Genomic DNA, 20,027 nt, shown 5'->3' on the forward strand with positions numbered 1-20,027 from the left:
GCCAACCCCCTACCCCTGTGCCTCCCCTATGCCTGCCCCTCCTGCCACTTGCCCCCTGCCATGTGCCCTCCTGCTGCCTGCTCCTCCAAGTCTGTGCCTACCTCCTGTCCCTTGCCCCTGTGCCTGTCTCCCCAACAGCCTCCTCTCCCCCTGCAGCCTGCCTCCCCACTGTCTGGATCCCATCCTTACTCAGGGTGTCTTCAACATTGCAATCTCCCCTGTTCTCCCCCTGGTCCCTTGCCCCTACTCCCACCAAATGAGCAATTCCTAGGGCAAGTGGCAAAGGGGCCAAAGCTCCAAGCTTGGGGCCAAAGGAGGAGCTGAGCTACCATCTACCCCAGGCCAATACTCAAATGCAAGATGACAAGTGTGTGGGGGAAAGATTCTCATCTTGTATTTGAGTAAATACACATTTACACTATATGACACTATACACAGCTCAGTCAGATTTCAAAACTTTTGTCTGAACCTCACAATGCTAGTGGGATTTTAAATAATAATTAAGAAAGGCCCAATTCTACTGTCTTTGTCCATGTAAATGGGATTGCTTCCAGTATTTACCCGAATTCAAGATGATTACAAATTGAAGATGACCACCCCATAATTAGATTCTATACATGAAAACATTACAAATTTGTTATAATTTCCATGTATAGAATCTAAGTATTGGAAGGGCATCTTAATTTTATCCCCCCCACTGCTGTTTTGGGGCAGGCAGGAGTAAGGGGGCAGGTGATGGGGCAGTCAGGTTGCCTGACTCTTGCCCTTTACCCCTTCTGCTCCCGGCCCCTGATGTCTGCATGGCTCAGTGCCTACCCCACCTGCACAATACCTTCCCCCACCACAAGTCCCTCCATGATTGTGCCCCCCCAACACCTGTCCCCTCCACTTGCCCCCTTCCCACCTGTTCCCCACTGCACTTGCCCCTCCCACTTGGCTTATCCTGCTACTTGCCCATCCCCCAGCCACCACTTGCCTTGTCATGGTTCTGGCTCTGGACCTGCTCCAGCCTGAGGCACAGAGCACATGATCTCTCTGGCCTCTGCTTGGCCAAGCAGCAGTGGTTGTAGTGGTGGCAGTCCTGGTCCCAACCCCACAGCTGGGGCTAAAGCTGGTGCTACCACTGTATAAATGTGTGGGGACCAGATTGATCATGTGCTACATACCCTGGGCTGGAGCCATTGACAGAGGGTAAGTAGCAGAAGCAGGGGAGGGTGACAGACGGGGGAGTGGAAGCTGTGCGGGGTGGGTGATGGTCAGGTTTGCTACTGAAACTCTGACTCCAACTCCCAGGCCAGGGTAGGTATGTAGGCTTGTTACTATTTGCTCTTCTCTTTCTATTTTGCTGCTATTCAAGGCCAGGAGAAAAAAAAAAAAAAGCAGAGATCATATAACCTAGTAGCTGTTAACACCTGTTCTCCAGCACTGTAAGTGACCCTTCAGGGTTCTTATAGTGCTTCTTCCCACCTCTAAATACAGGACCGCATATAGACTCCATTATTTAATTCTATCTCCAGATGGCACTCACAATAAATGACAAGAACAGGGAGAAAGCCAGGAGAAGATGTGGTAGACAGTGTCTGAGACTTCAGCGCCAATGAAGGAGGTGGCTGATTTACTTGCTCCTTTAGCTTGTTGGTTAAGGGCAAGTGACTCTCAGGAGCATCCAAACCCCAGGACCTCCAGGCTTTGGCCTGCATGTAGGATGCCTGCCATCATTTTGGAAGTATCTGAAGCCCCAGGCTGAAAAATTGGGCAAAGAAGATACTTGCGGTTCTGTTCAATTGTTCAGATCCATTTGGTGCTATCACCGGCAAATATCCAGCCTGGGGTATGGAGCACATGGAGCATTGATAGGCTGAATTGACAGGATTTGGAACTGATTTGGCTAAGTTGACTTGGAACATGAAATAAAAATACAGAGAGGAAGAAGCAGCCAGCTGGGGATTAGATGCTCAGGCACCACACTCATTGCTTCACTGTAAGTTCCTGATGCAGCAAGCCATCTCCCTTGTTCTCCCCTCCCAAATTGATATACATCCCCTTCCCCTGGCTTGTTAATGCAGGTATAATTCAAAGCCAGAGGAGCTGTTGATTTTGGCACTAAGTGCATCCTCCAAGTCAGTCATTGAAGCCAGTGCAAGAGCTTGTAGTTGTCTCCCAGAAGCAAGAGGCACTGTGCTATGGAGAATCAGGGAGGGAAAGCTGACTTTGTTCCCTTTGCCCTCCTTGGGTCCTGATGCCCTTGTCATAGGTGGAACACACGGACCTGCTCTGGAGCTCTGGCAAAGCCAGGGTAATCCTTCACTGTGAGCTCTGAGCATAGCTTTGGCAGCTTCTCTGCAACTGTCCTGCAGGCCTGTCTTTAGCTGATTTTCATAGCAGAGCATTTCCCACACCTTTGAGAACTTGGGACATTTCTATGTCTTCATGAGCAGTCAGTAAGGCTGAAGGAAAGTTTCCAAGACCTCCCTTGGGAATAATGGCAGCAGAGGCAAGAAGGAGGTCCCCCTCACCTGTTGGCAGTGGATCTGGTCCCAGAGTCCCCAGTTGTTGACAGTGGACCTGGTACTAGTGGAGTCACCAATTGTTGGTGCTGGATTTATGACCCAGTCCTGACACATTGTTCCAGGCGGATCCAAACCATCAGACTGACCATGACTTCTTTCATTTGATAATAAGCAAATTTTATTGATGCAGAGTGATAGGAAATAAGAATAATGTAAGCAAAACAAGCAAGATGATTACAGAATACAATACCAATTATTTTTCAGTCCCAGGGTGTTCTCAAGTAGAGCAGTGCATCCAGCCGGAGTCAGAGCTGCAGCAGCTGCCTGCCTCCCAGCTTGTACTCAGATTCAAGACAGGGGCTTCTTTCCTCCATATTGAATGAGGGGGAAAGAACTCATTTTGGATTCGAGTAAATATGGTATTTTGGGGATATTCACATTTGTAAGGGCTATGTTGCAGAACCCAGAATTTTTTTTACTCTGTAAAATCATTCTAAACCAGCAATTGTCAACTGGGGCCCTTTTAAGAGTGCCATGCAACTGTTAGGTTCACACCTGCGTAGGATTCACAAAATAAACCCAGAGGTTTCAAATAGGAATCAGTAGTGTCAAACAGCATTTTAACTTGTGGTCTTTCCAGAGTTCTTTGCAACAGAATAATTGCCCTTTTATTTGTCTGTAGTCAAGAAATGAGTGAAAGCTAAGAGCTGGCATTTTCCAAGAGGTGCCTTGAGTCTAAAAAGGTTGAGAACCGCTGTTCTAAATTGTATGGGCTCAGGATGAGAAAACTGAAAAATATGTGAATGATTTCACTTTCATTGAGTCTTTTCCTCAGTAAGTCATTGAACTCTTGAAAATATCATCCTGGGTGCTTAGCTACACCATGCTGTGCTGAGGGGTGAGAGATCACTTTCTGCCAGTGGCAACCTTTCTGCATCTGCTTCACAGATTCTGATCTTGTCCTTTATATTTTGGCAGGGATTAAGAGTATGTCAGAACAGGTTCTGTGCTGTTCTTTAGGCTGCTGCTGAAAAATAAGTCCCCACACTCATTTTGCTCCCCATACTCCAAATCTAGAAATGGAGCAGTGAAGATGCACCAGGTACATCTCTTGCTGCCCCTCTCAAGATCTCTGCCCCAGAGCCTCTTCACTGCCTCAGTTCCTGGTTTGGAACATACGGAGCAGAAGCTGGTAGGTAGCCCATATTTTTTGGCAGCAGTGTCAAGGGAGAGCCAGAGTAGGCATACTATTGGTGTTGTAGTCAAGTAACACAGTCAGTGCCTGAGAGGGGAACACATGCTATTTCATTTGTCTGTCTGCATTCATAGAGGGCATCAAGGGATTTTTAACTTTGACTAGGGCCCCATTGGTTTAGGTTCTTTACAAACATATAATAGAAAGGCGTGCCTTGCACTAAGGAGTTTAAAGAACATTACATTACAGTGCAGCAGTGCCAGACAAATGGAGCTGTTGCCCTCCAAGGGAAACAACCTGCTTCTCTCCTTAGCCAGAATAAAATCAAGCAAAAAGGCAAAATCAAGACCCTTTTTGCTATTCCCTGTACTGTTAACTTATTACTTCTTTATATCATTCTCATGTAGTAACACCACATGACACATATCCCTCTGACAATTCTTGTCCCTGCCTTTTTAGCTTAAAAATGTACACCGCTTCTTTTTTAACTTTTGCTTGTTTTCTCCACAGAGTTGGTGCTTTGTTCTTTTTGACCACCAATCAGTGTATGAACAGCATTACTACTATTGAGCTTTTTGTCACAGAAAAAAAGATATTTATGTAGGTAAAATATTGTGTTATGGAAAACATTGCCTATTGTTTTGTTGTATCAATTTAGTCTTAATCTGCCAATTATCTTCAGGGCATACCAATGAAAGTACTAGTGAAGATCAAGATTTAGCCCTAAGATAAAAATGTGAATTGTTTCAATTATAATTAAAATACTGACATTGTTAATATCACTGCTAATATTTTTTAAAGCAGAAATCACATCTAGTCTGGAGTTGGAGGAAGAGATTAAATAGATTATAGCTACTGACCCCCTACCCCTTCACTAGTGCCTGGTAACTGAAATCTCAATAAAACTATAGCTCCAAAATCATAGGTTGGTTCTAGGTAATGTGTCTGTAGTATAAATGACCAAAATTCTTTTGCCAGGTAGTATACAGTAATAAAATATCACATATGTTATATATTGCTAACAATCAAATGTTTTTTTAAAACCCCAAAATCAAAACTAAGGGATGAAAATCTATAGAATCCGCATGCAGACTACTTTAACACTCAAAACTCACCAAACAGTACATTTCCATAACCAGAAAAGAAATCAAAACAACCAAGGCAAAAAAAAAAAGCAGTGTGGTCAAAGTTCAGGAGGTTATTTGAGCTAAACAAAGAATCAAAAAATGACATTGAAATTAGCAGAAAGGATCATAAACTATGACAGATGATATTAAAATTAGTAATCCTAAGAAGAAGAATAGAGAGAAAATAGGTAAAAACATAAAAGCAAGGAGAAATTATGCCAATATATATCAGAATCCAGAAGGTGTGAGAGAATCAGTAAGTCCACTAGGCTGGTAGGGAGTAAAAGGAACAAATAAGGAAGATAAGATAACTTTCCCACTGGAGGGAAGTTAAGCATTTTTTTACATGTGTCTTAAAGACAAAGGATAGGCCTATGAGATCTAAAGTGACTGAGCTTTCTAAAGAGGGAAGTGCTGGAATGAATGGATTAACAGAAAAACAGCAAATCATCTGAACCAGATGGTATGAATCCAGCATAAGAATAAAATATCTGCACTACCAATGTAAATATGTATTCAATTTCATATGTACCAATGTAAATATATATATCGGTAGCATAGTTTACGGGCAACAGTTCAAAAGAGTTAAAATACATTGTCATTTTCAACATAGTTCAAGACAGATGATAAAAATTATGCAAGGGGTAGAAAGATTTTGGTATTGTAAATAGCTTGAAAAGACTGAGACTGGTTAGTTCCCAAATAATGAACAGAGCAGAGAAGCTGCATCTGTTTACCTAATATTATGATGTGGCAACAGCTCTTTGAAGTATTTATTAAAATACTAGATGTCTGCTAGAGATTGTCTGGGATTGTCAAAAAATAGTCTATAAGAATTAGAAGTCTAAATCCCGCTGACATGCAGTGGGTGAGGATTGTCTAAGCGTGTCAATTTTCTCGGAGAATGCTTGATAAATAACATAATTGCTTTATTATTGATTTATAATCTTTAATATCTTTTCTAGACATGAATATGTCAGTGGGTACTACAGAGTGTCTGCATATTTCTTCTCAAAGATACTGGCTGATCTAATACCAATGAGGACTTTACCAAGCATCATTTTCACCTGCATAAATTATTTCATGATAGGCAAGTATCCTTTAAAATAAAACTGCATCAAAAGGAACCATGAACATTCATTGATTAGCAAGTATTTCAGGTCTCTACAAGTGGTCTCATTTTCACTTCTTCCTAATAAAGCAACAATCCCCTTCTATTTCCGTCTTGTCTCTACCTTAAGTATAAACATCTGAGAATCCATATACTTTAAGTGGAATAAACAAAATGTTTTCATAATACGGTTAAACAGATCTTTACCTAACTTGGCAAGGGGACACGTTTACATTATTTTATGCAAATCTTTCAAATTCCAAATGCATCTTTTCTGATTTATCCAATCCCTACTGACTTGTGAGCAATAGATTTGAACGTATTCATGAACATAGCTTTTCTATAGGTATTAATTATTACTCTGGTTAAATTAGGCCAGATTTTCTCCTGGAAGCCATATCAGTTCATACCAGCTGAGGCTATGGCATAAAAATCAATTAATAATAAACTATATTGTACCATGAGTATGTGAAGCTTTCAAGATACTAAAGAAGACATCATTCCTCTTACAAAGTGTCTCCAAACCAATCAAATGGGACTACATATAAAGTATGGAATTATCACCATGACTGAAAAGAGGGAAGAAATTAGGGAGACATGTATCCAAAAGGTAATAAGGAAGTGGGGAGAGAAATAAGGGAAAATAATTAAATTGAATACAAATGGAAATAGTGAATTCCATTCACTAGGAAAATAGGAAAAGTGAGTGAATTTTACAGATTCTTATATTTCAAAGTATAGACCAAGTTGATGAGGAAAGCATGCAAGTGTAAAAATCAGGGTTTTGAGGAAGTATTTGAAAGAGGAAAATTATTTAGCGTACACAGAGAGATGACCTTGCTACTCCTTCCCCTCTAGTTGAAATGCTTCTTTAGTTAGCCTTTTTATTGACTCATATATATAGAATGTATATTCATTTGCCTACCGAGCTCTAAGTATAGTTTGAGACATATTTGTCTTTAGGTTTTGTTTACTCAACAGATGAGAAAGTTTCATGATTGATTATACTCCTTCAGAATTCCGTAAAATTTAAAATTTGTAAGGAATATTAGTTCATGAAAATGACTCTCCTGTAAAGCACAGGCCAGTGAGTTTTAATGAGATACCTCTGTATTAAGCCCAAAGACCTCAGATAGACTAAAGCATTTCAGTAAAACTGATTACCAAAGGCAGACAAAAGGAGGAGCCAAAGTGCTACACATGTCCAAAGGCTCTTCAGCAGCAGAAATGAATCGATCAGGGGAGATATACTCAGGTGATCTGAGCAGGTGACAGTGCCCCATGTTGTAAAACAGGTTATGTCAATCTGCAGTGCTGTTCATAGGTTTTGGATTGGACCGTATTTTGCATGTGGCATGCCCCAGCCCCCAAGCCTGTACACTGCAAGTGGCACTTGCACCAAACCAGCCCCTGCCCAGTGGATCTGGCACAATGCTGGTCATTAGACCTGATCTGGTCTTCAAACCGGCCATGTGATATTCACCCTGCCTATGAGGCCTGATGAGTTTGATACCCCTGCTGTAAAAAGGAAAGAAAAAAACCCCAAGGCTTATACTTGTCTGATACAGAAAACATTCTCTTTCGGACTCCAAGGGCACATCGACCAACAGTGCTAATATGCTATGGTGCAGTATTATTAGGCAACTGCACAGTAGTGTTACTTAAAAGGCATTTGTCAGTGCTGCTGCACAGTAACTCCAGTTACTAAATGTTTATTTAGTGCTTGATTATACAAGTACTAATTAAATGCACGCTAACCACGTCTCATGTAGACATGCTACATGTAGTAATCAGCAGAATACTAATCATGTAAGCAAGAGACATCACTCATTTCTTCCAACCAGGACCAGATCCAGTGGAGAATGCAGTTGCACTTGCCTTACAATTCTGGTCCATGCAAAGTTTAAAACCTACTGCCACCGAGGGGCAGCTGCACTTCTATTCAGGCAGCAGTAAGGGAGTACATTGACTTCACAGCTTATTATAATCTACCTGATTTCATCTAAACTCTTTATTCTACAGATGTTAATGCCCTTTCTTCTATTTAATTGTTTTGGTATTTACTGATCAAGTTATCCTTCTGCAATTCTCCTGTTAGCTGCTTCTCATAATCTAGCTTCTATTTCACAGCTCTACAGATTGTTTTTAACTCTAGTAAGTCAGGTGTGGAAATGTTAACTCAGGTGAACATTTACTTTGGTGTGGAAATACCTTTTAGTGAAGTTACTGTCAGGATGCTCAGGAAGATTAGATTTTGTTTTATGAATCTCAAGAAGATATATTCTAGTCTCATGACTACAGGACCAATAAGACATCTGTTGATTTTTTTGTCTAGTTTGTTGGGTCTTTTTATATACATGAAATAGCAAATTAATGAACATTTCAAGTTACATTTGTTTTGCTTTGATCCTACATTGAATAATATAACCCTAGGCTCCTGGCATATTAGTAAAGCCTCTAGTTTGGTAACTATAATGTATTGTGCCCCACTTCTCAAAATCCCTGGTCTGCCCATGGTTCCAACTCAGAATGCTTGTCTGTCACTTGTCAGTGTCTCAGCTCCAATTGTGGCCTCCCCTGATGCTTCAGGAAAAGTCAAAACAAAATGTATCCTGAATACATTTAGCTAAGTGTACAGTGGAAGAAAATTTCTTCCTGACCCTTGCAGGTTACTGGGTGGAGTATTAGAGCAGGAGGTTTGAGCATAATAATTTCCTGAATATAACTAAAAGCAAACTATCTAGCGTAGTAGCTAAAGTCTGTATATAGTACACACCAAAAAGCCCTTGTCCAGGAAAAGGTACACTGACTTATTTTTCCCCCTCCCATTTTTCAGGTTTCAAGCCAACAGCTCAGGCCTTCTTTACTCTGATGATTACCCTCATACTAGTCGCCTACACGGCCAGTTCTATGGCTCTGGCTATAGCAACAGGACAAAATGTTGTGACTGTTGCTAATCTCCTCATAAATATTTGCTTTGTGTTCATGATTGTGAGTGCCATCAGATTTTTTAAAATTATTTATTTCCTCTATCTTGATTGTAGAATGTATTGCTTGTGATTTTACACCCGTTTATATGTTCTTTGAAATGCATCAAGGACCATTTAGAACATTAAGAACTGCATTTTGAACATTAAGAATATTGTCTGCACTTAGATCTGCATTTTAATGCAGTACATAGTAGGTAGTTGTGGCCTATAGTAAGTACATGTAAAGCAGAACAGTTCAGATTGCAGATTTGAACGAAGCAAAGGGGCCAGGATCAGTGAGCCACAGTTTAAATGTTATTGGTTTTTCAAAAGACTAATGTTTCATTGCCAGGATTGGTCTCTGACTCCTTAGGATTTGGTATTTTTGCAGAAGTAGATGACTTAGACAAAAGTACTTTGCATAGGCCTGGACAATAAAGTTGCTGGAGAAAAGTTAAAGGATCATGCTACCCAGGATTAATATATATTAGGGGGAGGCTGGCTCCTTTGTGGAATTTCATTTACTGCCAGCACACAAATGAGGTCCCAAGTCAGAGTATCTAAGCACTATTGCTCTTGATGGAGAGAAGCTGTCCTGCAATCATTCAAAGTAAACTTCTGCCTCAAATACAGCCATGCTGCCCTTCTTTCATTGCAAGATGGAACAAGTAAATATCCGTACTAGCAAAGTGCAATTTTATTCACATTGACTTTAGGATCAGGTCCAGACTTGGGATTCTCATTACTGTGCACGTGACAGGTGATTTATTTAACATTAATGGGAACCTTTTCTGTTTACTGAATTGGTGCTATTTAGTCTAAAGTGACTCAAAGATCTGTAAGATTCCCTGTGGCAGACTTCTGATTATGGCTTTTCTGTTTTTAGATTTTCTCTGGATTACTGGTAAATCTCACAAGTGTTGGACCTTGGCTTTTCTGGCTGCAGTATTTCAGTATCCCTCGATATGGCCTGACAGTAAGTGTTGCATTTTCTGTGCACTACATTAGTAACCTTTTGTGAACACTCACCATTAATTCAGAAGAAACACTGTCAAAAAATGTTACTGTAGTTTTAATCAATAAATGCAACTTATGTAGTAAGAGCTTCTTGGTTCCTCGCATCCTCAGAACAGTGTGATGCGATTCCCAGTGTGCCAGATAGGACATACAAACCAATGTACCACAACATGAGAAAAAGCAGTCTTTGATTACATAAAGAACAGTAGAACTGGGAAAGAGTACTTGATTTACCCCATTTGATCCTTTGCATGCTACAGAACTATTCTCAAAGTATGTTTTCTAATACAAGCTAAGTGTCTGCTGTGTTGATTCTCATTTACTTTTATGGATATGGGTATCTTCCTAGTAGTTGGTCCAACCTTCTCTCGTCTTACCTTTTGACATGACTTTTTTTCCACCTATCATGGTACTCAGGATAATTTTTTTTTCTTTATAATGATCACTGATAGCAGTTTTGGGTGCATGTAAGTTAAAGGTAGCATGAGGATATTTAAACAGCTTTTTAGCAGAAGCTATCTAAAAGGAAATAGAAATTTCTAGACAGAGGATGAAGCCTTTGCGTGTTATATAAAATAAAAACTCCTTAGACCAGGAACTCCTGACTCTGTGATGGTACAGCCCAAGACAATTCAAGTCTCAATAGGGGAATCAAGGCATAAGTGAAATGTATAGAAATAACAAACAGAATCTTTTTAATGAGTATAAGAAATCAACAGTGAACCTGCAATGCTAATTTGAAAGTCATTATCTCAATTGCTGCTGTAACTGTGGCCTCTAGTGGCTGAACACTGCAGTATTCAGTTATGTCTCAGTACGAAAATTCATACTTTAATTTCATTGGTTTTGTGTCCACTAGTAGAAATTCATGTCTCACAAAGTTATCTGCCATTTCAGAGACAATATATTTGGTATACAGTGGATGTGTCTATATGTGACACTACGTTGCTGTCAAAAGCGGTGGACGAAAATATTATTGTGGGGGACGCTAAGCTCCACCTGACCCCCGCCCCTCCCTCCCACAGGGCCATTGTGGGGCTGGTGCATGCTGGTGCTGTATGCAGTGGAGGAGCAGCTGCACACCAAGCAGTGCCAAGTGCTGCGGGACAGCAGCACCGTGGTGCTGCTGCTGTTGCCAGCTGCCATGAAAAGTTTGTGGGGACTAAGCCTAATTAGCCTCAGCCTTCTGCTGCCTATGGTTGCTATAGCACTGTGTTATGGAGACCCTAGCATCCCTGGGGGTCTACATGTGACCAGCGTCTCCATTGCTGTAGTTGACGTGCTCCCCGATATAGTGTGCCACTATGGCGAAGTAGCTGCTAAAAATAACTGTGTGCCGCATGCGTGGCGCAGTATGGGCTGTTACTGTGCCGTGATTTAGTACTTCCAAAAGGAAGTACAAAATCATGGCACAGTAACTTCTCCATAGCAACACGTGTAGATGCACCCTGTGTGTAATAATCAGCACAAACAGGATTTCTGGGCTCCAAAAACTGGGCCAAAAGGTAGAAGAGAATAATAGCATAAATATCTCAGTTAAAATACATGAGGAGAAATGAACCTGTAGTTTCAAGTTTAGCCCTGAAAAGTTATTTTTATTCTGAATGTTCCAAAAGTAGGTTTTCATCATAAACCTCTCTCAGCAGCAAATTGAACAAACTATGCCTAGCATACTACAGCCAAAACAGCACAAACCTATTTCAGAGTGGAAGTATTGTCACAGAACTGAACATTGGTCTAAACCAGGGGTTCCCAACGTTTGTGTGTCCAAGGGCATATTCAGATTAAAAAGAAAAGCAGCAGGTGCCAATATGAATATTAAAGTATTTAGATCAATAAAGATTAAAGTATTTAGATCAATCCTGTGTGGGGAATAAACCTTGGGGGCGCCATGGCACCTGTGGGCACCGCATTGGGAACCACTGGTCTTAACTGTTTTCAGTGCAAAGATTTCACCAACATTATAGGAAAAATATTCAGTTCTGGAGACTGGTTTTTTTCAGATTTAGTAATTTTAATAAGTACCATATTTACCTGAATTGACAATGACCTCTCCATAATTATACATGGAAAATTATTTTAAAAAATTATAATCTTCCATGTACAAAATCCAATTTTGGAGGGTGTTCTTAAATTTATCCCCTCACCACTGTGGTGAGGAAAGCAGGGGTAGGGGGGCAGGCAGCCAGATCCGTCCCTTTACCCCAAGTCTTCCACCTGCCCCTTGACCCCCTGTGCCTATTTCTGCCCCCCCACTTGTTCCCAGCCCCCTCTCCTGCCTGCCACCCACTATATGCTCCCCCCTACTGCTTGTCCCCTGCCTGTTGTCCCCCACAGCCTGTAATGGTGACCCTGGCCCTAGCCCAGCCTGGCCAGGCAGCAGAAGAGGTGGCCGCTCCAGGCCCAGCCACGTCAGGGGCAGAGCTTTTTCCCACTTCCCTTTTCCCTTTTCCACACCATCTTCACTGCTCCCCTGTACTCCTTCTGCTATGTGCCCCCTCCCCTACCGCATGAGCCACCCCAGCCCAGGGCAGGTGGCGATTCAGCTCCAGCTTTGTAGCCGGGGCCACAGCACTCACCTACCCTGGGCTGGTACTCTAAGACAAGGCTTTCTTTCCCATATTGAATGGGATGGAAAAAACACCCCATCTTTGATTTGTGCAAATAGGGTCTTTTTTAAATGTTCTCTTTGATTTATTTAGCACCTGTTAACTAAATAAGTCTGTTTGGTTTCTCCCTTGAACAGCTATTGATTTAATTTGTTATTTTTTATTTTTAAAGGCTTTGCAAATTAACGAATTTACTGGTCTAAACTTTTGCCACAACAACACAACTGTGGCTGGAGTCAATCTAAGCTGCCTCAGTCGTAGTCCTTTTACAGTGTGAGTATGCATTTATTAGAAATAAAATCTTTGCAAGCATCACAGACAAGTAAACTAGAAAACTGAATTTGAGATTTTTCTTGCTCTACCCATGGTGCCTCTGCTACGAGTGGGTCTGTGATGTTATATCTGAACTACTGGACTCAAGAGCAGTCTGGAATAAAGCAGATACAAATACACTGAGCTTGATTCACTTGCTTGCATTAGATGCTAATTTAGTTTTAAGCATCCATCTGATATTGTTTGACTCTCCCTCAATGCCCCTTATTGTAGAAACAAGCAGAGGGGAGAGTGACCTAAAAAAATGACCTGTTTCATGCTTCAGAGTCATGCTTCACAATCTTTAACATATTCATCACCACAGCATTTGTTTGAAGAAAAGCATTATTCCTATTTGCAGATAATTGCCCAAGATCATAAGAGATCTGTGGCAGAACAGGTAATTAAACTGTGTCTCCTGAGCTGCAGGCTAACAGCCTACTCATTGATCTGCCCACTTCCTTTGTTCTTTCTTTGCTTTTCACTGTTCCTTCTGAACGCTTTCAGTACGCAGTTCAGTTACCAGACCACTGAAGTACAGGGAACAATTTAAAACTTTTTTTAAAACTAAGAGCTTTACATTCAGAAATGTTCCAGTACGTACCTCACATGATTCCAGAGAAGCTAGAAACCTAACAAAAAAGCATCTTTAGAAAAGCACATATTGCTATGTATTTTATCTTGAAGTTTCTCAAAAGAAAAACATTTTCCTCTCCTTTTGCTTCTTTCTGATATAGATTATTTTTCTACGGGTTTCTTTTCTGAATAATTTATTTTAACTTTAGGATTATCATAGTTTGTCTTTCTGTTTTGCTGGAAGTCTCTAGAAGACAAGGAGGATGGACTAGCTTCTTAAACAAGCAAGCAATGTGTCTGTCATGCATAACTTCAACAAAAGCCAACAAATCATGCAATTTTAAAACAGGATAAGAAATGAATTTTTAACTTCTATTAGAACTCACACTTAAAAATTAACTTCACAGGTCTTTGATAGAACAACAATATTAAGAAAAGATGACAACTATTTTCTTTTGCAGAGCATGTTTAACTAAAATAAATTAGCAGAACAATAGATACTGTTGCAACTTAGAATTAATTTCACGAATCAGTGGAAAATGAAGACTGATGTGCAAACTCCAAAACTATTTAAGGATTCATTTTAGATAGGTGAAGAAAAGTTTGTACATTTTAAACTATTTCAAGCTATGCTGGGGAAGAGAGAGAGAGAACAGGTTAACCACTATTTGAATGAACAGATACGGCACTAGCTGTTGCTGCTGCTCTCTGAGCCAGCTCATCCCAGAGAAGAGCAGCAGCCAGGCAGTGGCCAGACAAGCATTTTAACCCTTTCCTGCCTGCTTCCTTGGGACAGACAGTGTGGATGACAGCAAGTAAGCCATGTGGGGAAAGCCCTGTGTGGTAGGAGGGAAGCCCAGAATGGATGGGGATGTGATTCTTATCTTTCCGTCCTCCAGACCCCTGCTGGCCTGAATTGACTGCTCCAGATTTGAACTAGCACTAACACCAATCAACATTTGTGTGGCTCATACTGTAACATGCAGCAAGACCCATAGTCACTGTAAAATAGTTTAATAGCTGTTCTTGAAAACCAGAGCTTCTTCACAGCAATAGGAAACACATCCTGGGCAGAGAAGAATCTGCTCCATTTTCTAGTGATTTTCTAAACAGTTCCCATAAAGGATTCAGAAGAGAGAAAGTCCCCCTACTAGTTCTTTGTGGTCCCAGAAATCACTTCAAATCTTGCTAGGCAGACAAGAAACCTACCTTGCTCTTGCAGTAATGATGAATTTAGGTTCCATGCAGACCAGAAACACCTATATTTATCAGACTGGGCATTGAAAGCGAATTGTTCTGCAGAGATTCTGCATTAATTTTGATACATTGAAAAATCTCAAATCAGGAAAATTCATAAATCTAGCTGAACTCACGTTTCAGATGCAAACGAAAACAGACAACTCTCTGGAACAGGAACTACCTTTGTTTGTACAGCACCCAGAACAAAGGGTTGCTAGAGTACAGATAGGGTAATCAGCAGGGTTCTGGATTTCCTCTGATAAAAAAAATCTAAAATTTTGATTAAAAACCCTGAATCTATGTTTTTCTGTGATTTAAAATGAAACACTACTATATATATAGGTACCAGTTGGCCACAATGTTTTACTGATACATTAACAAATTTAAAGCCAGTTGGAAGCCTACCAGTGCCTCAGTCATTATAATAAATTCTAAATACCTATGTATTTTGGTGTTTGATTTCATTATTTTATTTTTTATCATGGAAAATCAGAGCTCCCCCTGGGCCCTTCATTCACCAGGCCATGGACCCAGCTGTATCTGTCTCCCTCACTGCTTTGTGGCACTGAGCAACCTTGTTATGCCTGTGCCCTGCCCATGCCATTGCCCTTCACTCCCAAGCCACAGCCCCACCATTCTCCAAGCCCTGTTGGTGCCCTTCCCCCCCCAAACCCCCACTTCCTCCCATCCCCCTGTCCCCACCAGGGACCTTGCTGGTGCCCTTCACTCTAAACCCAGAGCCCCTGGCCCTACTGACTCTCGCTTCCAATCCACAGCCCCACTACCTCATTAACTGTTAGTGCCCCTAACTCCCAACCTGTAGCCCCCTGCCCTGCCAGCAGGGGCCCCCAGCTGCCAGGGTTATGGGACCTGGCACCTGCATTCTGCCCACTCCCTGCTCCACAGGCATCAGCCACAGCTGGTCAGCAGCACCTGAGCCTTGGCTGCTATGTGTGGAAGGTGGCAGTGGCTGCTGCAGCCAGAGCAGAGTGTGGAGTCTAGTGCCCCTACACTCCCATGGGCAGCACAGCTGAAGCAAGAGCCAGGTGGAGCCCATGGGGGGCAGGGGCCAGGGAGGATGCAGGCTGCCTGCTGTGCGGCTCGAGTTCCCTACCCTACTGCCTTCCTTCCATGGCCCTCTGCACCTTAGTGGGCAGGACCTGGCGTGAGAGGGCAGAGCGGGATGGGGAGACTGAGTGCCATCTCCACTGCCGGTATCCTTTTCTGGTATGAAGGTATTATTAGATTGGTTTCCGCACAGCTCTTACGATGCAGGGGAGGAAATTTCCATTTTTGCCAATTATTCCAGTATAAATAATATTTAAAACTGTGCGTTTACCCTTTCCACTCCACTTCTGCATTTCACTGCTCACTATATCTCAGTAGTAACAAACAGAAAAAGCTGCTGTGCAACAGCATTAGAAAGGTCTTTCCTAATACTTTACACTCCATTATCAGTCTCTCTTTACCCTCAGTCCACTCTGGTAGTAATGGCCAAGACACAAAGCAGGAGTTTTTCTTTCCTGCAGAGGATGACTTAGACACACGGTTGTTTTAATATTTATATAGGATATTGATTTGTTCTCTTAGTGTTACAAATTGGTTCCTGGAGTATTTCTACAGTTTTGAGAGAACTCCTTTGGTGATTTGAGCAGAAGGATAAGATTTGTAGTCTAGAGGTCATCCAAAGATGTTGCTGTAAAGTTCATGGGCTTGTTCAGGAAGCACTAATATGTTATTGATAAATGAGCAAAGAAGCTTCTCAAAGAAAGCAGGATCAGATGAAAAAAATCTCACTTTAGACATGACAACTTCTTTTGTATTAGGGATTCAACTGACTTCTTATTTGGCAAAAGGGACTGTGAGACTCAGTTCTGTGGCTCTTGTATCCATAGCAAAATTTCTCATTACATAGCTAAAATTCTATTTTGTGAAAGTTTTTTCATACAACCTGCTAGCAAAGAAGATTGGAAAGAGGAATTTCCTTTAGGTCAGGTATTCTACTGAACTGTAGTTAGCTAATGTATTTGTATTTTTCCACACACTTTCTGGAGTTAAAGGTTTACGTTCCCCCACAGTGGGTATGCTCAAATACTAACATGATCAATGGGCAGAGGTCTCACAAAAGCTGGTATTTATTCAAGCTAATCAGAACTGAATATTGAAATTCAATTTCAGTGTTAAACATAAGGTTTAAATAACCTATTTAAGAAAAAATAGATTAATATATATCATCAGAGTTCTCTTGTGTATTCAGCAATAGCCTTTTTCAGCAGAGCTATGAAAACTGGTAAATTAACTCTTCAGTTAACTTTCTAAACCTCAATTTGTACCGACTAGATGCACTGGAGAAGAATATCTGAAGATACAAGGCATCGAAGTGACAGCTTGGGGCATGTGGAAGAATTACATGGCTCTTATATGCATGACATTAATTTTCCTGACAATTGCATATGTGAAACTCCGCTTCCTGAAGAAATTATCTTAACTCCACTGTGTTAAAAAACCTTTAGTAACACTAAATATTTTCAGAGTGGCGTGTATTTATTGTGAAAGCTACAAAGAACATAATTCAGTAAAGATTTTAATTATTAAAGGTAATGTGTTCAGTTTTCGTTAGTGGGGCCTATTGCTGAACTGCAGCAATTCTAAGTCTTATATGCATAGAGATAGCAGAGAGCTTGCACTTCAGGCCTAGAGTTTCCTAATGCTCTAAATCTTGCTATGAAAGGCATATATCTGTGGTAAGGGAAACAGTGGCTATCAAGGGACCTAACAAACAGTCCAGCCTGGGCTAATTGCCTAGTGGGCCACATCTGCCTGAGGCTTTAATTGGCCACCCTAACAGCTAATGACTCCAGCTGGCTCCTATTCTGGCCTCCTGATTGGCTGCTGGGTGAGCAGCTTCCCCATTTAGTGCCAGCTGTGGCAACAGACTCCAGGCCAGCCAGCAGTTCCTGCTGATGGTCTATCCTGGCAAGCCTGTGACATCTAGTAGTCCTGGTTTCCTGACCCTAATCGCTCTGTTCCTGGGCTCTGGATTTTCCTTTTATGTGGGGGTTCAGCCTCCGAGTCCTGAATTTACAGAGCTTGCGATTCACACCTCGCTCCTGGATTTCCCCTGAATCTAGTCATTTGGTATCTCTTTCCTGACCCAGGATTAGGCCTGTTTCAGATGCTATATTTGTCTCTGGCCTCTGGTGGCCTAACCACTAGGCTAGACTGTCCACAATCCAATCCATTACAATGGCAAAGCAGAGAAGAGGAAAAGGGTAAAACTAAGAAGCAATTCTGAGGTATTAAGATGACTAGATAAAGACCTACTCTACATTACCTGCAGTAGCAGCAATCTGAAAACAGACCTACACATGTATATATATATATACAGATGCAAATACCAAGTATACAGGCTACTGACTATACCTTTGACTAACTAGGATGGTGCAAATGGGGCAACCACCCTGAGGGCTCACTTGGAAGATGAAAAAACAGCTTTGCAGATGCATAGCGATGCTGCAGCTGCCAGCAGGTGGCAACTGGAAGTTGCTGCTGCCCTTGCACCCCAGGCACCTGGCCATGTCTATCATGCTGCTTAAGGTAAAGTAATTGAGAACTTAGTTCTGCCGTCTCAGTACAGATCCTGCGTACCACTGAGTGAAATTAACCTGACCCTTTATGTGCTTACCATGGTTCTTCCATGCCTCTCTCTCATTTTTTTCAAATTTAAACTAAAATGGATGGAAGGAGGTAGAAAGGGGGAAGCAACTGGATGTGCACAATGCCATGACCAATTGAAACTGCAGCCCTTTTTTGATTCATAACACAAATATGATATACATTATTAGTTTTACATCCTATAAAATCTTTATTAGGAAGTAAAGTGCTCAGTATTACAGACCAATAAATCTTTGATCTCTGGGGAAGACTTGCATAATTAGCAGCTTCCTAAAAAGATCAAATATAAAAACAAAGACTTTACATTCTTTACTATAGATAAAAACCTTTCCTCTAAGAGGAAAGAGAGATACACAAGAATCTAAAATTAAAATCAAAAGAAAAAAAAGATCATCATAAAAATGTAAAAAACGTTTGTCAAGTTACTATGGTACATTGTCAACGTACACGGGTACCCCATGAAAACTTACTGCACTTCAAAATGAAGTTTGTTATTAAAGTAACGACACGTTACACAAGTATATATGAACAAGTATAGCTATGAATGCAAACATTTTGATTTTCATAATTAACATATACTACAAAACAAGAAAAGCTTTGCAATTGATATTACAGTTTAAAAAGGTATAACTTTGATATACATTTATTTAAAGCCATACTGATAGTGATTTTTTTTTTTTTTTTTAAAAAGACAGACCTCAGTAACAAATACATAATGCAGTTTCCTCTTACTTCTGCAATATAGTACCATGATTCTCTCTTACCTTTGTATTAGACTAATGGGCACAAGAAATTTAAACTGAACACAAGATACCTCTTTCCTGTGAATGTAGATCATGTTGCTAGATGACTGATTTTAAGCATTAAATACAAGCTATGTATAATACTGGACCTAGCATTTCTGGAATACTGGACAATAAACCAACTCATATTTTAATACAACTTATAAAAAATATCACTACATTAAACTTCAAATAAGCCAATTGAACCACAAATTACACCCGTGACATAACCTAACTTCTAATACAGGAAAAAGGCTTTGTGTACCAGTACACCAGACACTCATATGTACTGATTTCTTGCTCATTTGGCACTGGCTGGTCTTGACTAGAGCAATTCAGCAAAAATTTTTTAGCTTTTGGGTAAATTAGTATTTTTCTGCAAACAGAAACTTTTTCATGAGAGTATCTGTTTCAATGAAGCTTTTGTCAGCAAAAGCTTCTCTTAGCAAAAGCTTCTCTCAAGAGTCAGATATTTCTTGTCAAGATGAGGGAAATCCAGGTTCAAGTCTTTGACATTTTAGCCAAGGACCCTACCCACTGGGATGTTGGCCACTCTAGAGTGCAAGAAAACTCTCTCTTTTTCAAAGGTCTTGATTTTGTTTCCATGTTGAATGGGAAAGTTTTTATGAAGTCTTACAGACAGAGTTACATGGGATGTGAAACCTTTCTACTAGTTCTTGTCTTAACTCATAGTTTTGATGTAAAAATCACGGTTCGTTTCTTTGGAGGCTCATAAACAATGATCCTTTAGGCACACACTGTTGGTAATACAAAAGGTATATATTTGCAAATAGGGTCAGAGAGAGAAGACAAAAGACCACACTCTCTGCCCGCGGGGAACACTCCTCAGCAGGCTTTATCCCCTCTCTCCTGAGCACATGTACAGAAGCAGGAACTCTTACAAC

General features: G+C 40.9%; 1 protein-coding gene across 5 annotated transcripts in view; it reads left to right on the forward strand.

Annotated features, from left to right (window-relative positions):
* Positions 1-17,261, forward strand: part of LOC109322317 (ATP-binding cassette sub-family G member 2-like) — a 44,197-nt gene extending 26,936 nt beyond the window's left edge. For 3 of the 5 annotated variants that reach the window (XM_019553379.1, XM_019553380.1, XM_019553383.1), the window contains 6 exons: positions 4,216-4,305; positions 5,798-5,922; positions 8,780-8,934; positions 9,799-9,888; positions 12,711-12,811; positions 17,006-17,261. In XM_019553379.1, coding sequence (XP_019408924.1) covers positions 4,216-4,305; positions 5,798-5,922; positions 8,780-8,934; positions 9,799-9,888; positions 12,711-12,811; positions 17,006-17,153 — 709 coding nt within the window. In that variant the 3' untranslated portion in view covers positions 17,154-17,261. The remainder of the gene's footprint in view (positions 1-4,215; positions 4,306-5,797; positions 5,923-8,779; positions 8,935-9,798; positions 9,889-12,710; positions 12,812-17,005) is intronic. The other 2 variants (XM_019553381.1, XM_019553382.1) reach the window with 2 other exon arrangements.
* The last annotated feature ends 2,766 nt before the right edge of the window (positions 17,262-20,027 follow it).

Source organism: Crocodylus porosus, unplaced genomic scaffold (assembly GCF_001723895.1).
Source record: "Crocodylus porosus isolate Cpor-Errol unplaced genomic scaffold, CroPor_comp1, whole genome shotgun sequence".
NCBI lineage: Eukaryota > Metazoa > Chordata > Crocodylia > Crocodylidae > Crocodylus > Crocodylus porosus.